The following is a 21,273-nucleotide window of genomic DNA, read 5'->3' as shown; positions in this document are numbered from 1 at the left end:
TTGTAATTCAAGTTTTTTAGGTTAAATACTGCTTTCTTTTTTGGTGCAGATTGTCATAGGAAGTACTTTATTAGGAAGCTGTCATGGTTTTAATAAGGAGGATGAAAGCTGTAACATTGACTGAGAAACAGGGAATTGTAACTTGGGGTTTTAATCTAAGAAAAAGGACATAGTGGGAATATTTTCTACGAGCGTTGCTGTTTCATTTCACATATTTCATGGAAAACCTTTCCACATCCTGACCGGCTGCTCTGGCCCTGTCAAGCAGGGGGTAATTTTCTAATAGACTTGATAGGGCTCCTTTGCAAGGCCACGCTCTGTGCATCAGCCCTTTGTCCTGACCCGGGGTGGTGTGTTTTGCTCCCCAGCGACTGCTGCTTTCCTTCCAGCCAGCACTTGTGCATTGCATTTGGAAGGATCTCTTTTTACAGCATACGCTTATTCTTCAAGGGCAGTGTTACTGTCAAGCCCCACCAGAACAGCGTGGGCTGCTGGAGATAGAGACAAATTGGCACGCGGGGAATAAACTTTGGGTCCTTGAGCACCATGGCTGTAGCCGGCTTTTCCTCGGGTGAAACACAGACCGGGGCACAGCACTGCCACAGGGCACAGCCCATTAAATGTCCTCCTTCAGGTGCTGAAAACATTTGCCTTGTTCCCCTAACAAGACGGTTCACCCTGTGCCCTCCATCCTCAGTGCTGGGCCATGCCCCTGCAGCCTTTCTCCTCAACCAGTTCCTGTTTATCCACCTCCTAATGAGCAGTTACTGCTTTGTCTCTCGGGTGGCTGGGTTGGAGTCCTCTCTGTGGCTTTCATTCCTATATGGCGTGGGCAGGAGCCTGGTATTGAGCAGCCCGTGGTGGCCAAATCCGGCATCTCTGGCAGCTCACACCCCCCCGGGACAGGGATGAGCAGGAGTGGGCAGGAGCGCTCCCAGCCATGGGGAAAGGGGATGGATCCAGTTACTGCATTTCACAGGAGTGGGAGCAGCTGAGTTCAGCAGAGACCTCTCCAAAACCTGCCATCTGACTCCAAAAAGTCTTTCCCAGAAAGTTTCATGGTTTGTGCCAACAGAAATTTTTTTTTAAGCCTCCCACTTGGAGCTGGGCTTTTCCAGAAGGGAATTTCTAGACATTAGTTGTGTCCTCTCTGCTCAGGGCTGGATTAGGGGAATCCCTACAGCACCCTTTCATTAGAGACCAGCCCTGTGGCAACAAGGAGCAACCTCAGGCTCCCTCAGGAGGGTGCTCCAGAGTGTCCCCAGGCATGTTCCCCCTTGTCAACACTGTGGAAAAAGAGCTGCTGGTCTTTGCCATGGCTCTGGCTGTTGAGGAGCAGCCTCAGACGTGCAGCTTCCTATTGATCCATCTCCTGATGTTGCTCTTTGCAGTCGGTGGGACAGCCGGGGTGTAACACACAAATATTTGCTCTGTCAAGAAGCACTTGGCAGCCTGTGGGTAAATATTATCAGTGCAGTGAATAGCAGTGACTCTATTAACACAGGCCCAGAGATACGGGCGCATCCTCTGCCAGGATGAATGAGTCCTGGGCTGAGCAGAGGATCAGGCTGCCTGGTCCCGCACAGAGCCATGCACAGTCCCTCAGTGGGTGATGTGTGTCCTTGGAGGTCAGACAAAATAGATCTGCTTGCTGCTTCAGCCCTGGAGAAATAACCACACCAGGTCTGCATTACCGCTGGAAATGGGCTGTAGAGGGGTTAACCTCACACGTGCTGATTTCAGCATGCAGAGCTATGTAGGAGTCCACAGAACATCACTGGGGCAGAGGGTGGCAGCAGTGTGCAGCAGCTCAGCACGGATGGGATGCTGGATGGTGAGTGCAGAGGACTGGTGGTGACCATGCATGGACCTCAGTGGGAAGCCTGTGCCTGCTTCCATCTCCACCTGGGAGGACCAGGGAGCTTGTTCAGTGGCAGGGAAAGGAGAAGCAGTAGGGAAGGGCTTGCACGTATCTCACTGTAGTGGTCACATCAAAGGAGGAAACTCAGATTTAAGTGAGAGGGTTTGCTCTATCTCTGTAGCACAGAGATCGATAATGTGATGTGCAGCAGCTGCTATCAGTAAAGTGTGTCGACAAGCCTCATTACCATTGGCTTATGAACGCAGTTGAGTGTAATTGTTCGCTGTACTTAAAAACCAGAACCAGGAGAAATTGCCAGAATATATTTTCCGGGTGTGAAATGCTGGAAATAATAGAGCCGAGGGCAGGCATTCATGTTTAGAGCAGTGTAAAATAGCAGGGCTGTGATTTAAGGAAGCAAATAAAACATTTCACCTGGTGCTGCGGTTTTACACACCCAGTCAAGTGCTTACAGCTTCTTCTGCAAAGCTTTCAGTTAGGGCCGTGTGGCAGAGAAGATGGCCTGTGGCTGGGCTGGGAATCCCACATCTGGGCCCACAAGCTGGAATCCAGCAGCAGGCTGGTGTCTCCCACACATGCAGTGTTAACCTGCTGCCTCTGAACAATGGGAAAGTATCTCTGGGAATGGGTTGCCCTAAGAGGAAGGCTGGAGGGATCCCGTGGGTGGTAGCATCAGCACATCACCATCACTCCACCATTGCTTCTGCCTCCTGGTGCTCACTCACAATCTAACATGCGTGTGGCCAGGATTGATCCTGGGAACCTCTGTGTGATTAAAGTAGCTCTTTCAAAAGAAATGCAGTTAAGAAGTGAACAGTCAAAAACTTCCCTGCCCTCTTGTCACTTGTGCCAGTGGTTAATCATCTCCCTGTTAAAATCTGTGCCCTTTGTCTCATTTGAATTGATCAGGCTTCGGCTTGCAGCCATTTATTCCTGTTCTGCCTTTACCCTTTTGATTAAAGAGCCCTTTCATAACCAGTATTGTCTGCAGGTGAAAGTTCTTACACATCACCTCCCCATCTCCTTTTTGATAAGCCAAACAGAACAAAGTCTTTCATCTTTTCTTTGTTAAACATTTTCTTCAACCCTTGAGTCCTCTTTGTGGCTGTATTCTGCACCTGCATTTTTTTCTAAGATCTTTATAATGTGGATGTTGAATTAGGTGTTTTAAGTTTTCAAATCTGAAGAGCAAAAGTCCTGCCGAACCTCAAGCCCTGAGCATGGAGACTTACCCATCAGACCACAGCCTGGTCTCTGAGACCCTCCCTTGCTTGGTGCTTGTCGAGCAGGAAGCCCCCAGATGCCTGGGATTTAGGATTCCAAGGGCTGGCAGGAGGATGCAGTACATGTCTGAGCAGTGTCCATGTGTTCAAACCAGCCATGCTAGAAGCTCAACTCCAGGCTGCAGCCTCCTGCTGTGGCCTTTATGCTGACAGGCACTCTTCTACCCTGCAGGCTGCAAGCACAAAACCATCCTTTTGCTGGCCACCATCTCGTGTGCAGGAATGAAGGATATGGGAAGATGCCTGGTGTTGGCTTTGCCGGGTGGTCATTCAAAGCCTGGCTGTTCTCCAGTCCACCAGCGAGCAATGAGAGTCTCACTTGTCCATCTGTAGAGCCACAGCAAGTGCCATGGAGGTCCATGTTGCTGTGTCTTGCTGAGATCAATATCTGGCCCCACCAGCCTGTGCCGACCCATCAGTGTGGTTATTTATCACACGATCACACCCATCGACCCATTTGGATGAAGAGTGCAAGACGCTGCCCAAAGCAGTTCTTTGCGGTGAGTCTGAGTCTGGATTAACAGCTCAGCACTGACCCTACTCCAACTGTAAAATCCCAGAATGTGCTCCTCCTGGTGAAGGTGCAGGATGAATTTCAATTTAAAATAACATCGACCCATTTATTGTTGCCTTTGTGAATAAGCCCCTGGAGGAGACGGTAGGTCAACATCTGGTGCAGTTTGGGCAATATCATTTTGAACTGGGATGTTCTTAAACTAAATCAGCATGAGTTCATATCAGAATCACCAGTTCGTATCAGACCTTTTTCACATGGCAAAGCCAAGACAGATACAACATCTCCTTTCTGGTGTGGTGCCCCACCAAGCTCCCCAGCAATGTCTCTTTAACCACTCTTGGAAAGGCCAGCTCAGGATCAGGCTAAATGCAAGTGCACACTGGTGTTTATGTTGATCTGAAGTTCATTTCTCCTAGCCTTGCTCCTGCTTCTTTCCCTTGGCTGGTCAGAGGACACGCTGTGCTCACAAATGTGGGTTCAGATTGGGCAGTGCCATCCCTAATGTGTATCTACCAAGCTGGAACCACCAGACTCCCTGTGCAGTGACGCACCCAAGGCCACCATCACTGAGGACCAAGGGCACCTCCAGCTCTACTGGGGCATTTTGTTTTCTGATCCTCCCATCAGACTGTGCAGGGGAGAAAAGGAGAGACCCAAAGTGACCCAGATTTTCTGAAACTTCCTCAAAGCTGCCACAATGGCTTTTGGTCACCTTCCAGCTCCTCCAACCTGATTCATCCAAGAGGAGCCTTTTTCTGCTGGTGAAGACACCCAGGGGAAGTGGACTGGAGGATGCAGTACGTCATAGTGCAGTCATCATAGCAGATGGAAATCTGGGATATCCTCTTGAAATCAAAGAAACTGTGTGACTCTTCAGCCACTGAGGATCAAACCCTTTAATAAATCCTTCTGTCACCATCTCAGAACCATTCCAGAGGTGGTGCATCCTCATTTCTTTTCAGCAAACCTTACAGTGGACCCCAGGAGGGGTTCTGTTTGCATAGTCTTCACTTTCATTTTATCACTCTCTCATGATATTTAAAAGCTCAGATACCTGAAACACTTCAGCTCTGTGTTGAGTGACTTATTGAATTCCAGAACCCGGCTCTCTTAACTGGGCACTTGATTGAAAGTCTAAATCTGAAGACTCGGGTATTGACTACAGCTTTTCTAAGCTAAGGTGATCTGCTCAGTGTAGTTCAAGCCACGCCAAGCCAATCTCTTTTCTCAATGTCCTTCATCCTTGCTATTAAACAGGCATCACAGATTGCTGGAAAACCCTCATGTTTCTACTGTGGTGACTGGAGAGAGTCTCTAAGATTTATGTTAGCTCTTGGGCACTGTTGTCACATGAGTTTCTGCTGCAGTTGGTGGTTAATAAAGACTACCTCTCCATTTAGCAGGCAGCATTAGTGACCAGCAAGAACTTTGGTTTGAATGCTCAAGCATTGGGTTTTTTCGGTGGTTTGGGGTGGTTTTCAAGTACTGTGCAGTTGTTCAGGTATTTATATAACAAACAAGGAGCCCACTGTCAGATGCCAACTTGCTTTTCATAACTGCAATATAGGCTTCAGTATTTTTGTCTGACATGGAGATATTTAGAGCCAGTCTCCCAGAGAATACACAGGTTTCTAGGTGGGAGGCAGGTGCTTACGGCATGATGAACCTGACCCCGTGGATCATGCACTGGTGCTCCTTTGTCCAGGCAGTCACAGGGTGTGTAGCAAGGACCCTGGACAGACAAAAGCGAGCACCATGGTTCACTGGCATATGCTGCTCCTCTACCCTGCATTGCTGCTGCATCAACCACAGAATGAAGCCAGCCAAGCCAGAAGAGCTGATTGGAGATATGGAGGGGAGTGAAGGACAGAAGGTCTGTGCTCTGTGCTGAACCTGCACTGCCAGGCTGTGAGGAGGAGGCAGAGGAATACTCCCAACATGAACTTTACTGACTGCATGGTTTGGGCTGGAGAGAAACGGGTGCTGTGTTGGAAGGGCATGGTGCAGAGCTCCCAAGAGAGAGCAAGGCTGTGCGATTGGAGACCTCCAAGGCAATGAATCTCAGTGAGATGTTTGCAGGTGGGTTTGTTGCCCCCCCCCCCATTTCCATCAGCGACATGCCAGCAACACACTGACCCATCACCCAGCTTTGGTATCTGTGGCAACACCTGAAGCAAGTGCCATTTCAGGGGCAGCTGCAGGCACTGACTCCAGCTTTCTGCTTCCCAGTGCTGCTCAAATCAATCTGGAATCTGCCTGCAGATTGCCAGGTCAGGTTGTACTGCTCATCTTGCTGGGGACTGCTTAGTGCTAAGCCTGTCTCACACTCAGTTTTGAAAGGAATGATTTTTAAGGTATGTTGTTCTAGGCTCTCCTTGTCCATCTCTCAGTTCCTTTCTTTAGATTGTCTCTTGCAACTGGTATGTTCTAGCTGCTCCAGTACCTGCTCTAGGTTGCACATCTCCTGTCGCCAGTCCCTTGACACACAGCCTTTTTCCTTCTGTCTGTCTCCTCCCCCCAGCTCATACCAGCTTGCTTCACTTAGTTGCCCCAGGTGGACCTTCCTTGGCTTGCCCATTTTGTCCTGATAAAGGCAGCAATCAAGGTAGACTGTAATTTAATTGAATTTTCTTCAAAAGCTTTAAGTGGGATAATCCTGAAGCTTAGTTTTGCCTCTGAGTCACAGCTAATGGCCTTGCTCACTTGTGAGAGGGGTTTTCTTTTAGCTTCTTGGTCTAATCAGCATCCATCAGTCTTCACTGTCTTTGCTCCTGATGGATACTTCTCACGTGTTTATAGGCACAGGATTGATAAGACTGCACATCTCCCTGTCTGAGTGGCCCTGTGCACCTGTGAGCATAGGCAGAAAGATTCAATTTAGAGGTGAAAAATGCCACTACTCCATGCAAATGTGGCATTTTTATTATCTGTTCATCTCTGCCCATCTCCACGTTTTAGAGCGCGTTAGAAGGGACAGTGATGCAAATGTGTTGTAAAGTACAAGTGTGCACAGAACTGTGTCCAAAGTAAAGTAAGAGGGATAAGCCCCTGATGTGGTTTTGCTGCTCACTTTGTACAAGACTTTTCAAGGTAAGATCTGGTGTCCCTCAAAGAGGTGGCAGGGGCATACAGTCATAACTGGTTAATGAATTAGCAGTGGACCGGCGGGACATAGCTGCACTAGCTCCATTTATGGATGGGAATTGAGGTCCAGGAAATGTTAAATAGCTGCCAATGAGGCCCTGAATGCAGATCCCCACACTCTGCTCTCAACGTCCCCAAGAGCCTGCTCTGCCACTGGGCTGCTGGTCCCAGCGTGTGGGGCAGTGGGGCAGGATCCCCGGTGCTGCAGCATTGTGGGGACACGCACCAGTCCAGCACTTTGGAAAGGATGAGCTAATGGAGGTAGATGATGTAGAAAGTGGCTTGGGATGAATGAAGGACTGGCAGACAGATGAGCTCAGAGCAACAGAATTTGGTGAAACATGATAGTATTTATGTGCAGGGCTTCTTTTCCATTTTAGTGCGTAGCCCTCACAGCAACAGCCTGTTCGAAGGAGGCAGCAGCACAAACCTCCTATAAACTGGCTGCTGATAACAAACCCCAAAGACAGCAGTGGTGGAAACATGCAGGAGGAAGTTGCCATCTTGTGGAAGCTGTAATGCTGCTAGTTTCCAGCACAGCCAATGCCTCATCCCAGTGGAGAGGGCTGGATATGGCGCATCCCTGCCCTACCACCCCACCAAGGCAGAAGAAGCCATTGGTACTGTGCTGTAACGCACCCGCCACCTTTGCTGGTCTTTGGGATGCCTTGAGCTCTACTGGTTTGGGATGTTTTCAAGTTCTAGTCTCCATAACTTAATCTTTGGGAAATCTGTGGGGTTATTTGACATGGGGTTTGTTGAGGCTCTCAGTTTGCTGGGCTGTGCACATGGGCTTTGGCCCATGTGTTTGGGGCTGAGTCTGCTGGGTCTGTGCTGTGTTCACAGCTTTGCTGATGGCTGGTGATTACCAGGTCACTACCACAGCTGAAATCTGTGCTGCTGTGCAGGCTGAGGGAGAGATCAGTAGTTATTTTGATCATTACAAGCATACAGCTGGGAAGTCAGGTCTGTCTGTTGAAGATTTAATTCATATGGGGAAGGCTGGGGAAGAGATAGCTGGGGAGTTGCTGGTAGACTGAGATAATTCCCCTTTACCATCCTGCCTGCTGGGCAAATTCAGCACCTCCAAATTGTGCAAAACCCCATCTTTACATGTGCAACATCTTTCCCATGTGCTTTGTGTAGCTCCAGGTGAGGTTCACAGTGGAATGGAGGTGCTTCTGCTCCCCTGGATGCGCTCGGTAGGCTGCAGGGGTTACTCCTGGGAGGCAGCAGCTCAAGGACCAGCTTTCTGCTGGACCCTTTGGGGCATCCAAAATCGATTGGAAAGCCTCGATCACACAGTCTTGTCCATCCTTTGAGCAAGCACAATCCTTCGTGTTTTTTAGTTTTTGACTGAAAAGATGAGACAAGGTTGATTCCTCTTTAGATTTCATGTCAATGCGGCACGGTGGGCTGACGCGGGAGAACACCATGGGCAATGCAAATCTCCTTACTTAGTTAAGGCTATGGCTCGCAGCTTTTTGGAATATAAATTGTAAACCAAGGAAGGCATTAAATAAAGGCTCTGTTTCTCCCTCCCTCCTTCCCTGACAGAAGAATTTACTCAAAATCCCTCTGTATTCTGCACAGAGTCCCTGGCTTTATAGTTTATATTAAGGAGCCGGTCCAGCAAAACACTTAAGCTGGAGGGGTGTCCTGTTGCATGTAATAAGGTTGCTCGTGTGCTTGGATTTAAGCAAATAATTAACTGATTTCCTGGATCAGCGCCTTGCAACTCTCCCTTCTTCATGTTGAGGAGTGCAGTATTTCACATGGATCACATTAGGCCTCTGCTCTGTGCACCCAAAACCTGACACCTGTTATCCTTTCTTCCCTGGTGAGCACCGGTTTGAAATCCTTGATCCACAAAGAAATCTGAGTGTGTAGGTAAGTCATTTGTGATTAGTTACCAAAATCACCCTGTCCAGTGGAGATGGAAGCATACAAGAGCATGAGGGCATGAAACTTGTGATTTGCTTTCTGCAGATCTGTTAGCTCACAGAGAAGGAGATGAAAAGTTCAGTCATATTCAAACGTTTCACTTTGCTCAACCAGCTCCTTTCTCAGCTCCTGCTATTGGACTGAAGAATATGATCTCAGAATCCCAGCTTGGCTCCATCCAACAGTCCCCAGCACCGCACACTAATGAGAAGTGTAGTTTGCATCCAGCCCAGAGCAGAAGAGCTTGGATTTCATCATTGCCATGTGGATGTTCAGTGAGCTGTGTTAAGTAAATGGCATCGTTGCAGTAGAATCGTGAACATGTGTTGATCCGTATTTATAAATTGGAGTTAATCAATATGCTCACTTTTGGGGTTTCAGGAGTTGTGATTTTAGTGAACGCTCTATGGACAGATTTTCAAAAATGCCTGTGTTTTGGGTAATAAGCCAGTTGAATGGTGCATTTTCTGGATGCAAAGCCTTGGAAAACGTCAGTTTGAGAAATACATGAAGTGAGCATGTGTGGGGTACAGGGGAACTTTGGAAAGAGCCCCTAAGTGGGGTGGGTGAAGCCGCTGCGAGTTCCCATTGAAACCCAATGGATGGGTTTCGATGTACATGTGGATCCTGGTGCTGTGGCCATCTTCTCTGATCATTCTTGCTGTGACTATTTGGCTTGCACAGCAATGCCTGGGACTAGAACATGGGCAGGTGCTCTATGTTTTGTTTCCAGCGCTTCCTTCATGCAATGCAATACCGTATTGCACTGTGAAAGGCACATTTGTGACCTGTGTTGGTAAGACCGCTTTCTGTAGGTTCTCCAGCAGGGATCTCATACCTTCACTTTCCGGCAAAGAGCACTTTTTACCCAGACTACATTGAACTTCTCTATCTACACAGTGTGCCTGCAAAAATCACTGAATCGTTTCAGAAATGGGTTGGAAGAGTTCATTGTGCAGGACATTTATCTTTTTTCAGTTGTAAGTGATAGCATCAAAATATCTATTATAAGCCAGAAAGAGAAAGCTGCTCCTCAGAGCTTTTTGCTGGGGCATTCAGCACCTTATCTGAGTAAGCGAAATCACAGCTAAGCAAACACAGACAGGGTCAGGCAGCGTATGGAGCTGCCGAACGAAAGCCTCTTTACACTCCCAATAAATTAGTCCCATAGGAATTTTGCTTTGAAATTATAATTGACCCAGGGAAGTAAATTATTTCATGGACTTTGAACTCATTAAAAAACTCGATCATTCATCTACAGTTTATTCCTGACACTTAATCAAAAGAAATTTAATGATCTTTCTAACAAACGTAATTTAACATTGCTGGGAATGTATATCCATTCCAAAGTACATGGCACTGAGTGTAGGAGTGGAAGGTGTTTATTAGCTCTGTTTGCCGCAGCTGCTAAGCACCTCTCAGGAATTTCATAAGTTTCCCAATTAGAAACAATCATTTTGGAATCTTCTTTTGTGCATTGGTGGAATTCCATCTTCTGTGGAATTTCATAGCTTTAAAATGTTTTTTACAAATGAAACATAATCTATAGCAGTAAACCCCAGATTAAGAAATATTTAGATGGGGTTTTTTTAATCAAACTTTGAGTGATGGTTTAAATCAAATTTTGAATGTATACATTAAATTACAGGGTATTCACAGCACAGCAGGGTATGGCTTCAGCCAACAAACCCTCTAATATGGCCCTCATGTAGGGAAGCATTTTCTTATGTAGCCAGCTTAAATCATGGACTCACAGACCGGTTTGGGTTGGAAGGGACCTTAAAGCTCAGCCAGTTCCCATCCCCTGCTGCGGGCAGGGACATCTTCCACTAGAGAAGGTTGATTGAAGCCCTGTCCAACCTGGCCTTGGTGGTGGGTTGTCTTCTTGAACAAGTGATGTCAGACTGTATGTGGTTGTGCAATACCCTCGACTTTCAATAACTGCATTGCCTCTAGTCAAACTACCTGTATGTCTCGGGATGTAATGTTTAACCTCAAATCATGCTGCTGCACTAACTCTGACATTACAAGGCATTTTGGAGAAGGTGGCTAAAACATGTACCTGCTGTGTTCACTCCTCCTGAATATAGAAGGGTTTGTAAATCCTTTAGTAATACAGATGTAGTGATTTTTTTAACTGAGCATTGCCACCTGGCAGTGTTTTCCAGAGGGTGAATAACAAGACATGAAATCATCCTGGTGTTTCATTAGGGACAAATCCTGCTCCACTGAAGTTAATGTAACAGTTGATTGACTTCTGTGAGTGCAGGGCAGAACCTGGCGTTTCACAAGCAGTTGGTGCTACCAGAGTTCATGCAGAGCAGCTTTTGATCTCAGTTCATGAACTGTGTCCAGGTTTCAGCATGAGCTGAACTCTCCCTAGATATCAGCAGGTCTAAATGGGTATGATATGTGACTGTCCTAATGGTAGGAAGCGATTCAGACCTTGCACACTGCCAGGCACCAGAGAGTCTGTGCAGGAGGAAATGTCTGCCTGAGACATGGATTTTCTCGTGTGAAAAAACTCAGGCTGAAAGGTTTTATACAACAGAATTGTTCAGAACCTCCTACTCTTCCTTGTAACCTCTCTGATGTCTAAGAAGGATTGTGATGATGTTATGGTCTTTCCCAAGAGGGTCTCTTAAGACCTTGTCGGAGGTTTACTCTTCCCAGCCAATGATTTTTTATTAAGCTTGTAGGAATTTGCCTAAGATGCAGTACCAGGAGCAGCTTTCCGATTTGCCAGGGGCAGGTTCTCTGGTCCGGATTTCATCCTTGACATGAGGTTTTCCCCCTCCCCACCCCTCTCCAGCCGTGGTCCTATGGGAGCCACTGTGTTCAACATCATAGCGATGACAATGAGAGGTGGTCGAGGGAAACCAACCCAGCCCCTGGAGGGACACAGCCCCCAGCATCTGCTCACCCTCCAGTGCAGGAGTGGGTCAACACTCCCACCTTCCCAGGCATACAGAAGATCTCACCATGCCCTGCAGCAGCTCTGCCTGCCCTGACTGTGCTGTGACTCACCAAGAAGCACGTTGTAGAGGCAGGGGAGCATCCTGCACAGCCCCGAGAACAAGGATGTGTGAAAGAGGATGGGGTTGGATGTGTGTTTGCTTCAAGCCATATGTCGGATTTCCTACATGTGACTGTTCTTGATCTCCCCCTATCACTTGTGGGAGCTGCCCAGTTGTGAAAGATGCTTTCAGCGCCTCAATGCACATGCAGGTGTCACCATGATGTGTCTGGCCCCAAATGCCATGGGGACCTCAATAGGTGTGTTTTACTGGGGTATACAGGAGAGGGGTCTGGTTTAAATCTTAATACCTTTAAAATCATAAAATCATGGAATGGTTTGGGTTGGAAAGGACCTTAAGATCATCTAGTTCCAACCCCCTGTCTGCTTGCTGTTAGTCCTCAAGCTGGGTGTCTGCGAGTGCACGTACAGACATGAGGCTGGAAACCAGGTCAGTAAATAGAAAATTACACTTTTTTGTAGCAAGAAGTGCATAAATCGCCAAAGGTTTCCTTCCCCTCCCCTGCCTCTAAATCCTGCCTCGCTGGGAAGCAGCAGGGCTCCCCTCCGCTCCTAAGCTTCTCAAAATGATGACAATCCCTCAGTGGCAAATCCTAAAATCATTAGGGGAGAGTGTGAACTGTTGATCAGGTCCAGATTGTCATATGCAGAGTCAGGAGGTACCAGGGATTTATTCTAATGTCTGAGGGAGACATTAGATAGATGGATATACCTGTTCCTTGAGCATTGCTGAAGGAGGACGTCTTTAGCCAGCATCAGCCACATGGGCCCAAAAAGCACATCAGCCAAAATGGGCCCATGCAGGACATGTTCTGTATCCCCTGCCCTGCAGAGGAGCACTGCCATAGGCGATGGCTTAGCAGCTTCTTGCATTGCAGCGCTCCCAACCACAGAGATGTGGGGGACTGCTGAGCTGCTCTGCCACGAGCCCCAGGGTCCATGTCCCCGTGCAGCCACCGAGGGGGTCAGCAGATGCTGCCTTGCGGTTTAAACCTGGTCATTGCCCCACAAGACACATGCTGAACCATGGGGCTGGTGAAGGGCAGAGCTGCTCCCTGGCAATCCAGTGTTAGAAAGGTATCTTCTCGAGGACATGGACATGGAGATGGGATTGACCTGAGGAATGTGTCTGGGGGAGTCGTTTGCTCTCCCTCGGAACAGTGATGCCTGATTTGTTTTGATCTCTTCTCTTTACCCAGACAAATTAATTCATATTTTGGCTTTGCACGAGTGTGACTGATTCATCCGAGGAGCCACTGAAGATAGCGCAGGGCAGAATCAGATCGGAATCAGGCTGATGCTGACACTGATGTGGGCTCTGCCAGCCTGTTTTCACTGGGATGGAGTTTGTTGCCAGCTCGGTCCGCTTCAAAAATCCCGTCATCTGATCCCAGTCATCCTGTAGGAATCCCAAACCACTTAGATTTTCCCTAACTGTAGCCATTTCTCAAATCCACTCCTCCCACTACAGAGCAGTGTAATTATCTGTGTGTGGCTTGTGCACAAACCCCTCCAACATATTTGAACATCTGACATTTTCCCAAGAATAAACAACAGGATAGTTGTGAAATGCTTGCAAACGTCTCCTTCCCACTTCCTAACCTCCAGGGAGCAAGCAGGAAATAGGCAGTGCTTTCATTTGGATGTTGAAAGAAAAGTATAACAAAACAGAATGATGCTGTGACTCTGTGTCCCTTCATTCTGCCATCTCCGGTCACTTTGTTCCTTTCATCTTGTTGAGGGGTTCATCCTTTTGTCACATGCTACTGTTTCTGCTGGTGGGTTGAGAACCTGAACTGCTTTAAGCAGTTTTTACTCTGATCTTTGCAGCACAGTCAGCCTGTAGTGGAGATGTATGAGGGAGGAGTGGTACAGAGTAAGGAGCACAGATCTGGATTGAACTGGGGATCACTCAGCCCTGTAAGAAAGGACCTGTCCTGTCCTTGTGCATCACGTCCCTTGTGCCCTCACATCCCTTATTCTGGCTCCCAAAACCAAAAACACTGTAAAAAACACCCAGCACTGAACTGGAATGTGGTGCTTTTAATTGTACTTTTGTTTTAAGATAGCAGTGCTGGACACATGTATCTGCCTCCTTCTCAGTGCTGATCAGAAAGGAAATCGATTTTATCATAATTAGATTCATACCTGCTCCAGTTCTCTGGTTAAGAGAAGGGCCATGGAGATGCTCCAAGGGCTGGAGCAGCTCTGCTCTGGAGCCAGGCTGAGAGAGCTGGGCTGGGTCAGCCTGGAGAAGAGAAGGCTCCTGAAGGGGAGACCTGAGAGCAGCTCCAGTGCCTAAAGGGGCTGCAGGAAACCTGGAGAGGGGCTTGGGACAAGGGCCTGTAGGGACAGGCCAAGGGGAATGGCTTGAACCTGCCAGAGGGGAGACTGAGATGAGCTCTTAGGCAGAAGCTCTTCCCTGTGAGGGTGCTGAGGCGCTGGCCCAGGGTGCCCAGAGAAGCTGTGGCTGCCCCATCCCTGGCAGTGTTCAAGGCCAGGTTGGACACAGGGGCTTGGAGCAAGCTGCTCTAGTGGAAGGTGTCCCTGCCCGTGGCAGGGGTTGGAGCTGGAGGAGCTTTAAGGTCCCTTCCAACACAAACCAGTCTGGGATTCTATGGAGAGAGTCTCTTCTGGCCCCAGTTTGTACTAGAAAATACTGTCACTGTTGTCACTGCCAGCTTTGATTTTTCCTCCTGGATTCAGCGTCAGAACAATGGTCCCAGCAAACATATCCTGCCACATGCAGCACCTTGTACCGTGTGGCACTGGGACCAGCAGCCCATGGAGCCTGTACCACACAGCCCATATATCATGTGAGGTGGTGCAAGCTGTAGGGTTGAACATCTTTTCTCTTTCTCACATCCAGGCAGGGTGCTGGTGCTGGTGCAGGTGCAGGTGACGGTGGCTGTGCATCCTCATGTGTAGTGGTACAATCCGGGCTGTTGCTATGTTTTCAGTGGTAACGGATCAGGTTGTAGGAGGCAAAACAACCCTTTAGAGAAATAAATCAGTGCTGCTTTGGGAAGGGGTTATTAAATATTATTTTGTTATTACTATTGCTGCTTGTTTCGTTTCTGCAGCTGCTGGGTTTTTGTAGGGGTGGTGATTACGGTTTGTGCCATGCTGCCTCCAGTCCTGTAACCACTCTTGGGCAGAGCCAGGGACTGGCTGATAACAGTCTCTGTGACAAATTCCCATTGGCAATCCCATTCCTTCTCCAGCAGCTGAGGTTAGTCTGGCTGCAGGTGTTACCCCATAGGAGGACAGTGTCTTCAGCCCATTGTACAGAAGGGAAAACCAAAGTGCAGAGCTGCCAAGGGACTCACCAGGGCCTCCAGGGGTTCAGAGGCAGAATCAAAAGTCAGCTGTGTGTCATGAATCTGAAGTCAGGGCTGTATTTGTTTCATTCAGCTGAGCATCTCTCTAGTCTCTGTGTTCGCCACTGCCCTTAGGTGTAGTTCACAGATTTAGGCTGTTTTAGCCTTGGAAGAGTTTTATCCAAGATACTTCTTCACACCTTGGCTAGGACCATGGAGTGGTCTGGCCCAGTGTTTCTAAGTGGGAACCTTTAATCCAGCAGTAAATGATGCATCCCCGCAGCAGCCTGTCACTAACCCTCTCACTGCTTATTTACCTCCATGTGTGCTTATGAAAGAAAAATAAATGCTAAGGGATTACTCCCCTAACGCACAGACCCGGGTGTGCATGCATGTAGTGCAGTATCTTACAAGTCCATCACAGTAGTTTTTAGGTCTGAGAATGAAAGTTATAATGAGTAAAATATTGATTTCCCATAAAAGGGTTTTAATCAAATGCCCTGACACCCCAAGGGGGACAGAACTCTTCTACAACACCAAATTGCACTTCATACACCATCTATTTTTCAAACACTGTATAAATGAGCCTGCCCACTGCACATATGAGAGTTCCCAGATGTCATACATCACAGGCAATGGGGAGAGCTCTAAGGAGAGCCAGAACTGTCTGGCTCAGGAAGGGAATGGTCTGGCAAACCACTGGGGAGCTATGGGGAAAGTGGGGCTTCTTATTCCCTTTGGCTGACCTGCAGCCCATGTAGGGGTATGACAGTGAAGTGCTTGCTCAGGCCTTTAAAGTCCTCATGGCCGTGTTTCTCCTGAAGTGAGGATATTTGGTTTTCCTTGTTGGGCACCAGCCAGGCTTGCACTGTGTGAGGAGCAGGAGCAGTGTGGAGGGACATCACCAGTGAGTGCTCCACCACACTGGAGGTGCTGTCACCACCAGCATCGCCCCAAAAGACTCCTTACTTCCATAATGCATTTGGCAGAGACCTCAGGATGCAGTGTGTAAATGCCGGCTGGTAAAGGCAGGAGGAGAGAACCCTAAAACCCTGGGGCATGGGGTTTCCCTGCTGTTGCCTGACAAAAGGGTTCCTCTCTGCATCTTGTCTACTTAACATCTTTTCATATTAGAAACTTGCTGTCTTGACCCCTGGCCCCCGAGACCCAAGGCAGGTGTGCATTCACACACAGCAAGCCCAGTAGCCTGCACATGCGGCAGGTTTCTGAGATGTGTGGTTCCAGGACCCAGGGCTTGCCTCACCTTTGCTATGAACTCTTAAGATCCCTTTCATTTATCTCTTTTCTTTCAAATATGATTAAATTTTGATCTCCAAGATCATAAGACTCCACTTTTTGGAAAGCGTCCAATACGCTTCTTTACTGATGGAAGTACGTCTGTGCTGAGTTCAGCTTACACTGGAAATCTGCTGCCAGGCCAGTCCTAACCTTATACAATAGCTGTGCCCCGAGTTTTCTGCCAGTGTGAATTGTCATGACACAGCTCAAGTCACCAGAGGTCCATCAGCTTGCATCAGTAAAGCATCTGATCCACAGGTCTTGCTGCTTGGATTTCTGGTAGGTTTCTGTTTCTTGTCTTTTCATCCATATTTTCATATTTTTATTAGAATTATGAGAATCGTATGTTTTGGAGGGGAACTTTTTAATAATAAAGTTCTGCTAGAAGCAATGTTTATTTTATGAATAAATGATTGTAGGGTAAGTTATGCAAAGGGAAGTGTCATGCTGCAGCCTCAGTCTCTTGCAGGGTTTGCCAGCCCTTGCGGTTCTGCCATGGGCCTCTAGTCTTAATTTCTTATAACCTCAGTTCTTACAGGAATATCAGTTGTGAACATCTTCACTTGCAAAAGATCAGTAGTGTATTTCTGAGTATTGGAAATTCACCCTCAAGTGGCAGAAGGCCAATGCAAACAACTCAAAGATATGTTTTTAAATTGATCAGGAGTCCAAATTCATCATGGGATTTCGGCTTGTGGAGGGAACTGGGAGATGACATGGGATGGCAGAGATGGATCTGCATCCGTGTTGCACAAGCAGGCTGGGAAAGGATGTTCAGCATTGTGTCACTTCACATGGCAGACCCGGGTATGGGATTGAGGTTTCAAAATGAAAGGGGCTGTTTGTGCACTGTCCTCTCCTCGTCCACAGCTAGATCATGAGGGCTTGGGCAAGTCACTTCGGGTGAATGTGGCAAAAGAACATAGTGCTCAACATAGGTGCAGGTTTTGTTCCTAGTCATGGGGAAAGGCAAAACATTAAAGAGCTTTTGCAGCAGGAGCTCCTCTCTCCCCACCTAGCATGGTCTGTTTGGTTCTTTGCTTTCTCCAGGAGGAACCAAACAGACTTAAGATCCAGCTGGTTTCTGGAATAACTGAAGGGAAACAGATTCAAAACATAAGGAAAAATTTCAGCATTCAGATCACTGTGAGCTTTCCAAATGGTCTGATTTAGACTCAGGTGGTGTCTAAGTCTTTGTTGTATGATCTGAATGGAGATCTGGATCTCTATTTCAATAGTCATTTCCTAGATCTTGGATCTTCTCTGAACCTGTTCCCCCAGTCAAGTTTTTAACAGGGGCTACTAACTGATCTCCAAGTAGGGATTATGGCCTAACTGCAGACTAGTTTGGACTGATAACCTATCCTCTCCTTCCACCATAAGAAGATAAAATCCTCTCTGGGTCTGGGGTTTGCTCTCTGCCAGCACAGTGGCAGAAAGGAGTTCACTGCTGCTCAGGGCTCAGCTAACTGGAGAGGAGCTCCAACGTGATGCTGTTGACCCCGAGGTTCACACAGCAGGAAACAGTGCAGTGGAGATCCAGATGAAAGCTTTGCCATTGGGAACCATTTCAGGCATTTCTGGGAGCCAGCCATTCTCAGCAACTTGCATTATTAGCTTTGTTTTCATTGCTTCTGTATTTTCTTTCCACCCTCTTCTTCTGCCTCACCTCATCTACAGTTAGGAAGTTCCCACATATTTATGATGCTTTGACTTAAATCACATCACCTTGCCTTTGTAGAAGGGAGCCAGAAAATACTAGCGCTGGGGAATCAGTATTCTGGAGGTGCACTGCTTGCTTTTCGAGTACTTATTTATGCATCCTGGAGGAGGGGAGGGTGCGCAGTGTCCGTGTCTCCTCGTCCTGCCAGGAGCATCCTCCCAGCTCAATATCACCCTCCTCATGGAGCTGGGTGCCTGTGACAGGGCTCTTCCAGGAGTTATCTGCTGTTGTTTTGATCAGAGCAGTTTGTCCTTTCCTGTCACATAATTTCTGTTATGATGGCTCATTTTTCTTGGCTGAAAATGGAATTGCAGAAAACAGGTAAGTTGTCTTGCTCTTCCCCACTGATGAATCATGCTGCCTTCCATCCTGTGTCCCGCTCTCTCAGTTCGCTCTCGCCTCTGCTCCACAGTAAATACTTTCCTATGCCCAGAGCTCTGTAAATCTCACCCAAAGCTTGAAAAGTTTTATATGTGCTCTGCCAACTCACTCTATCATTACTATTAGTGCCAACAGAGACTGTGCCCAAAGGAGGAGCATCTCAGCCTCCTCTGAATCAGTGTGTTTCTCTGCCCAGGCTGGGGCTGAGCGCTGCTGGGTCTGTGCACATACCCAGGACACACTGACAATGGGAGAGGCATGAGAATCACCCCCAGGGCTTGCGCCCAAGGGAGAAGGGGACTCTCTGTGCTCAGCCAGTGATGGTCGGTGCCACTTGGCACTTGAAGTGGGGACACCGTGTTCATCTCACTTGTGGTAGAGGGTGCTGCCCCTCTGAAGCTAGAGCCTGCCAGCACCCATGGTAGAAGACCTCTGCCTTCACACCACTGTGCTTCCCAGGAGCCACCAGCAAGTCCTCTGCAGCAGTGGAGGCTGCTTGGAAAGCAATAGGCAGCAACCCTAGAAACAAATCAGGAGCAAGTCCTGGAAAGAGCAAAGTTATACCACTTCCAAAATTAGGGTAATGAGAGAGAGGAGCTCAGCTAGGGCATGGTTATAGTGATTATTGATTGTTCTGCAGGAGTGAACTGCAAATCAGACCAGGAATTACAGCCCCTTTCTGCAAGGCATAGTATAAGTGAACCAAGGGACAATCTGACTCCAAAAACCTTATGACCAGGTCAGGCTGTTGGGAACTGGAAGCCTCAGTGGAGCACCCTTGTTGGCTCTGTGGCTGGGATTTTGTAACTGAAACACCTGAAACCACTGAATTCCATTAACAGCCCTAATCTCTCTTAATTTCTTTCAACTTCACCTAGGGTTTTTGAAGTATAAGTAGATTAACAGGTTTAACACTCCAGTTCATACCCCCTGGCATGGACCTATTTTCATGAGGGTTTATGATGCTGCAGGGGAGGCTGAACTGTGTAAAATGTATGTCACAATTTACACCTCTCTGCACCCCTGTTGCTGCTTTAAAATAGAATCTAAATGATCTGTTTGTAATGGGTTGGTTGTGTGGGTACACAGCTGAGAGACAAGGGCATCAGTGTGGCCTTGAAGTGCTGAGGGATGTTTAGCTCTGCTGCTGCTTTTAGCATTGGTGCTGTCTCTGACCATCAGTGGACAGGTATTTCCCCTTGGTGGGACTGCACATAACACACCTATGATTTGCACCAGGAGACTTAATGCTGTGTTAACCACATAGGCTGTTTCCCTTTTGATGTCCCATTTGGTGTTTCCTCTGTACCAAAGTATCTGGATGTTGGGTGTTCTTTATTAGCAGAACGTGTGACTCCAGTTCTGCTCTTCAAGGAGTAAGTTGGTTGCAGCTCGATACACCAAAAATCAGTTTAGAAGGGTTTTTGCATGACCATGACACAGCACCTCTCCTCCTCCTTATCCAGCCCTTGGAGTAATTCAGAGGAGCTCTAGGACTTGTAGATGGTCTCAGTGCCACCACGGCAGTGCTTTGCCTTGGGACCATCTGCCCCGGGACCATCTGCCCCATGGCACAGAGACTCCAGATTCAGTTGCACATGATTCACGGCCCAGATTCAGTTGCACTAACTTTCTGTGGCCTGGGGAAATAGCTGCATTAGGGGACAGGCCCTTCATCCAGGCAAACCTGGTTTCCATCCACTTTGCATCTCACAAGGGTGGATTCTCCTTTCTGATGCCAGTATCGTGTAGCTTGAGCAGAACAAGTCACCTGTAGTATTAGCCCTGTATGTATTAATCTCCCTCTTACCATCTTTGCTTTTCATGACAAATGCGAAGGAGGCTGAGCTCTCTTCGGTATTAGGCTCATGCGTGGTGGTGGACACCAAACTCAGAGCATCTCTTCTGCACCAAGAGGTGCGGGGCTGTCAGAAGCACAAGCAGAGCAGATGCCTGCAGATGTTGGAGCTCCTTCAGGCTGGCTCAGAGGTGTTGCAAACAGGGGTCTTGGTGCTGGGGTCTGAAGTTTTGAGAGGGTTTCTAGGAGTGCTGTAGCTGTGCACAATCTTGGGCCTTCTTACAGCTGTGCACAATCTTGTTTGTAGAGACAGCTCTACAAACCCATGAAGATGAGGCTTTTCACGCTGCCTGGCTTCCTGGTGATACAACATTATTTGGGGTGCACAGGTCAGCAGGGACTGAGGATGGGGAAAATCATGCTTGAAAGAGCCAGCATGGAAAGACACCTACACTGGGAATCGCTGCTTCTTCTGCAGGAGCTGCATTCAGGGCCAAGGAGAAACAAGCCTGAGTAAGATGTCCTCTGGGAGGGTGTACCCAAGACAGGAATCCTCCAGCCTCTTCAGGCTGCTCAGCGTCACCCATCCTGCCCTTCGCTGATGGATCTGTGCCTCTGGAGAATGGAAAGGGAAAAGCATATTCTTTATTGTAAAGCCTACTTTGGAAAGCCTTCAAGGGCTCTTTCCATTCCCTGCTTTTTATAGCCTCACTTTTAACCAGGGCAGACCCAAGCTATCAGCTAGCATGGGAAACAGCACAACCCTCCTGGGGCAGGGATGGGAGTGAAAGCCAGGAGAAGGCTCAGCAGGGTGTTGCCAATACTGAACTATGTGTGTGTATGGAAAATAAGATACCTGCACTTTACTCCTGCAGGTGCTCCAGTGGGACTTTTTGCATGCTTTGGGAGTAGTGTTCAGCCTACCCCAGATATAATTTTTAATCA

General features: G+C 47.9%; 1 protein-coding gene across 3 annotated transcripts in view; it reads left to right on the top strand.

Moving 5' to 3' along the window:
• Nucleotides 1-21,273, top strand: part of RALY (RALY heterogeneous nuclear ribonucleoprotein) — a 118,172-nt gene that overhangs the window by 59,348 nt on the left and 37,551 nt on the right. The window contains exon 3 of one of the 3 annotated variants that reach the window (XM_061441457.1): nucleotides 17,091-17,233. The exons of the other annotated variants lie outside the window; for them this stretch is intronic. Within the exon in view, the coding sequence (XP_061297441.1) occupies nucleotides 17,138-17,233 (96 nt within the window). The 5' untranslated portion in view covers nucleotides 17,091-17,137. The remainder of the gene's footprint in view (nucleotides 1-17,090; nucleotides 17,234-21,273) is intronic. 3 annotated transcript variants of the gene reach the window in all.

The sequence above is a fragment of the Pezoporus flaviventris genome, unplaced genomic scaffold, assembly GCF_033815535.1.
Source record: "Pezoporus flaviventris isolate CSIRO_AGI_PZ_B2104156 unplaced genomic scaffold, CSIRO_AGI_Pfla_v1 ptg000213l, whole genome shotgun sequence".
Classification (NCBI taxonomy): Eukaryota; Metazoa; Chordata; class Aves; order Psittaciformes; family Psittacidae; genus Pezoporus; species Pezoporus flaviventris.
This window is presented reverse-complemented; position numbering and strand designations above follow the sequence as displayed.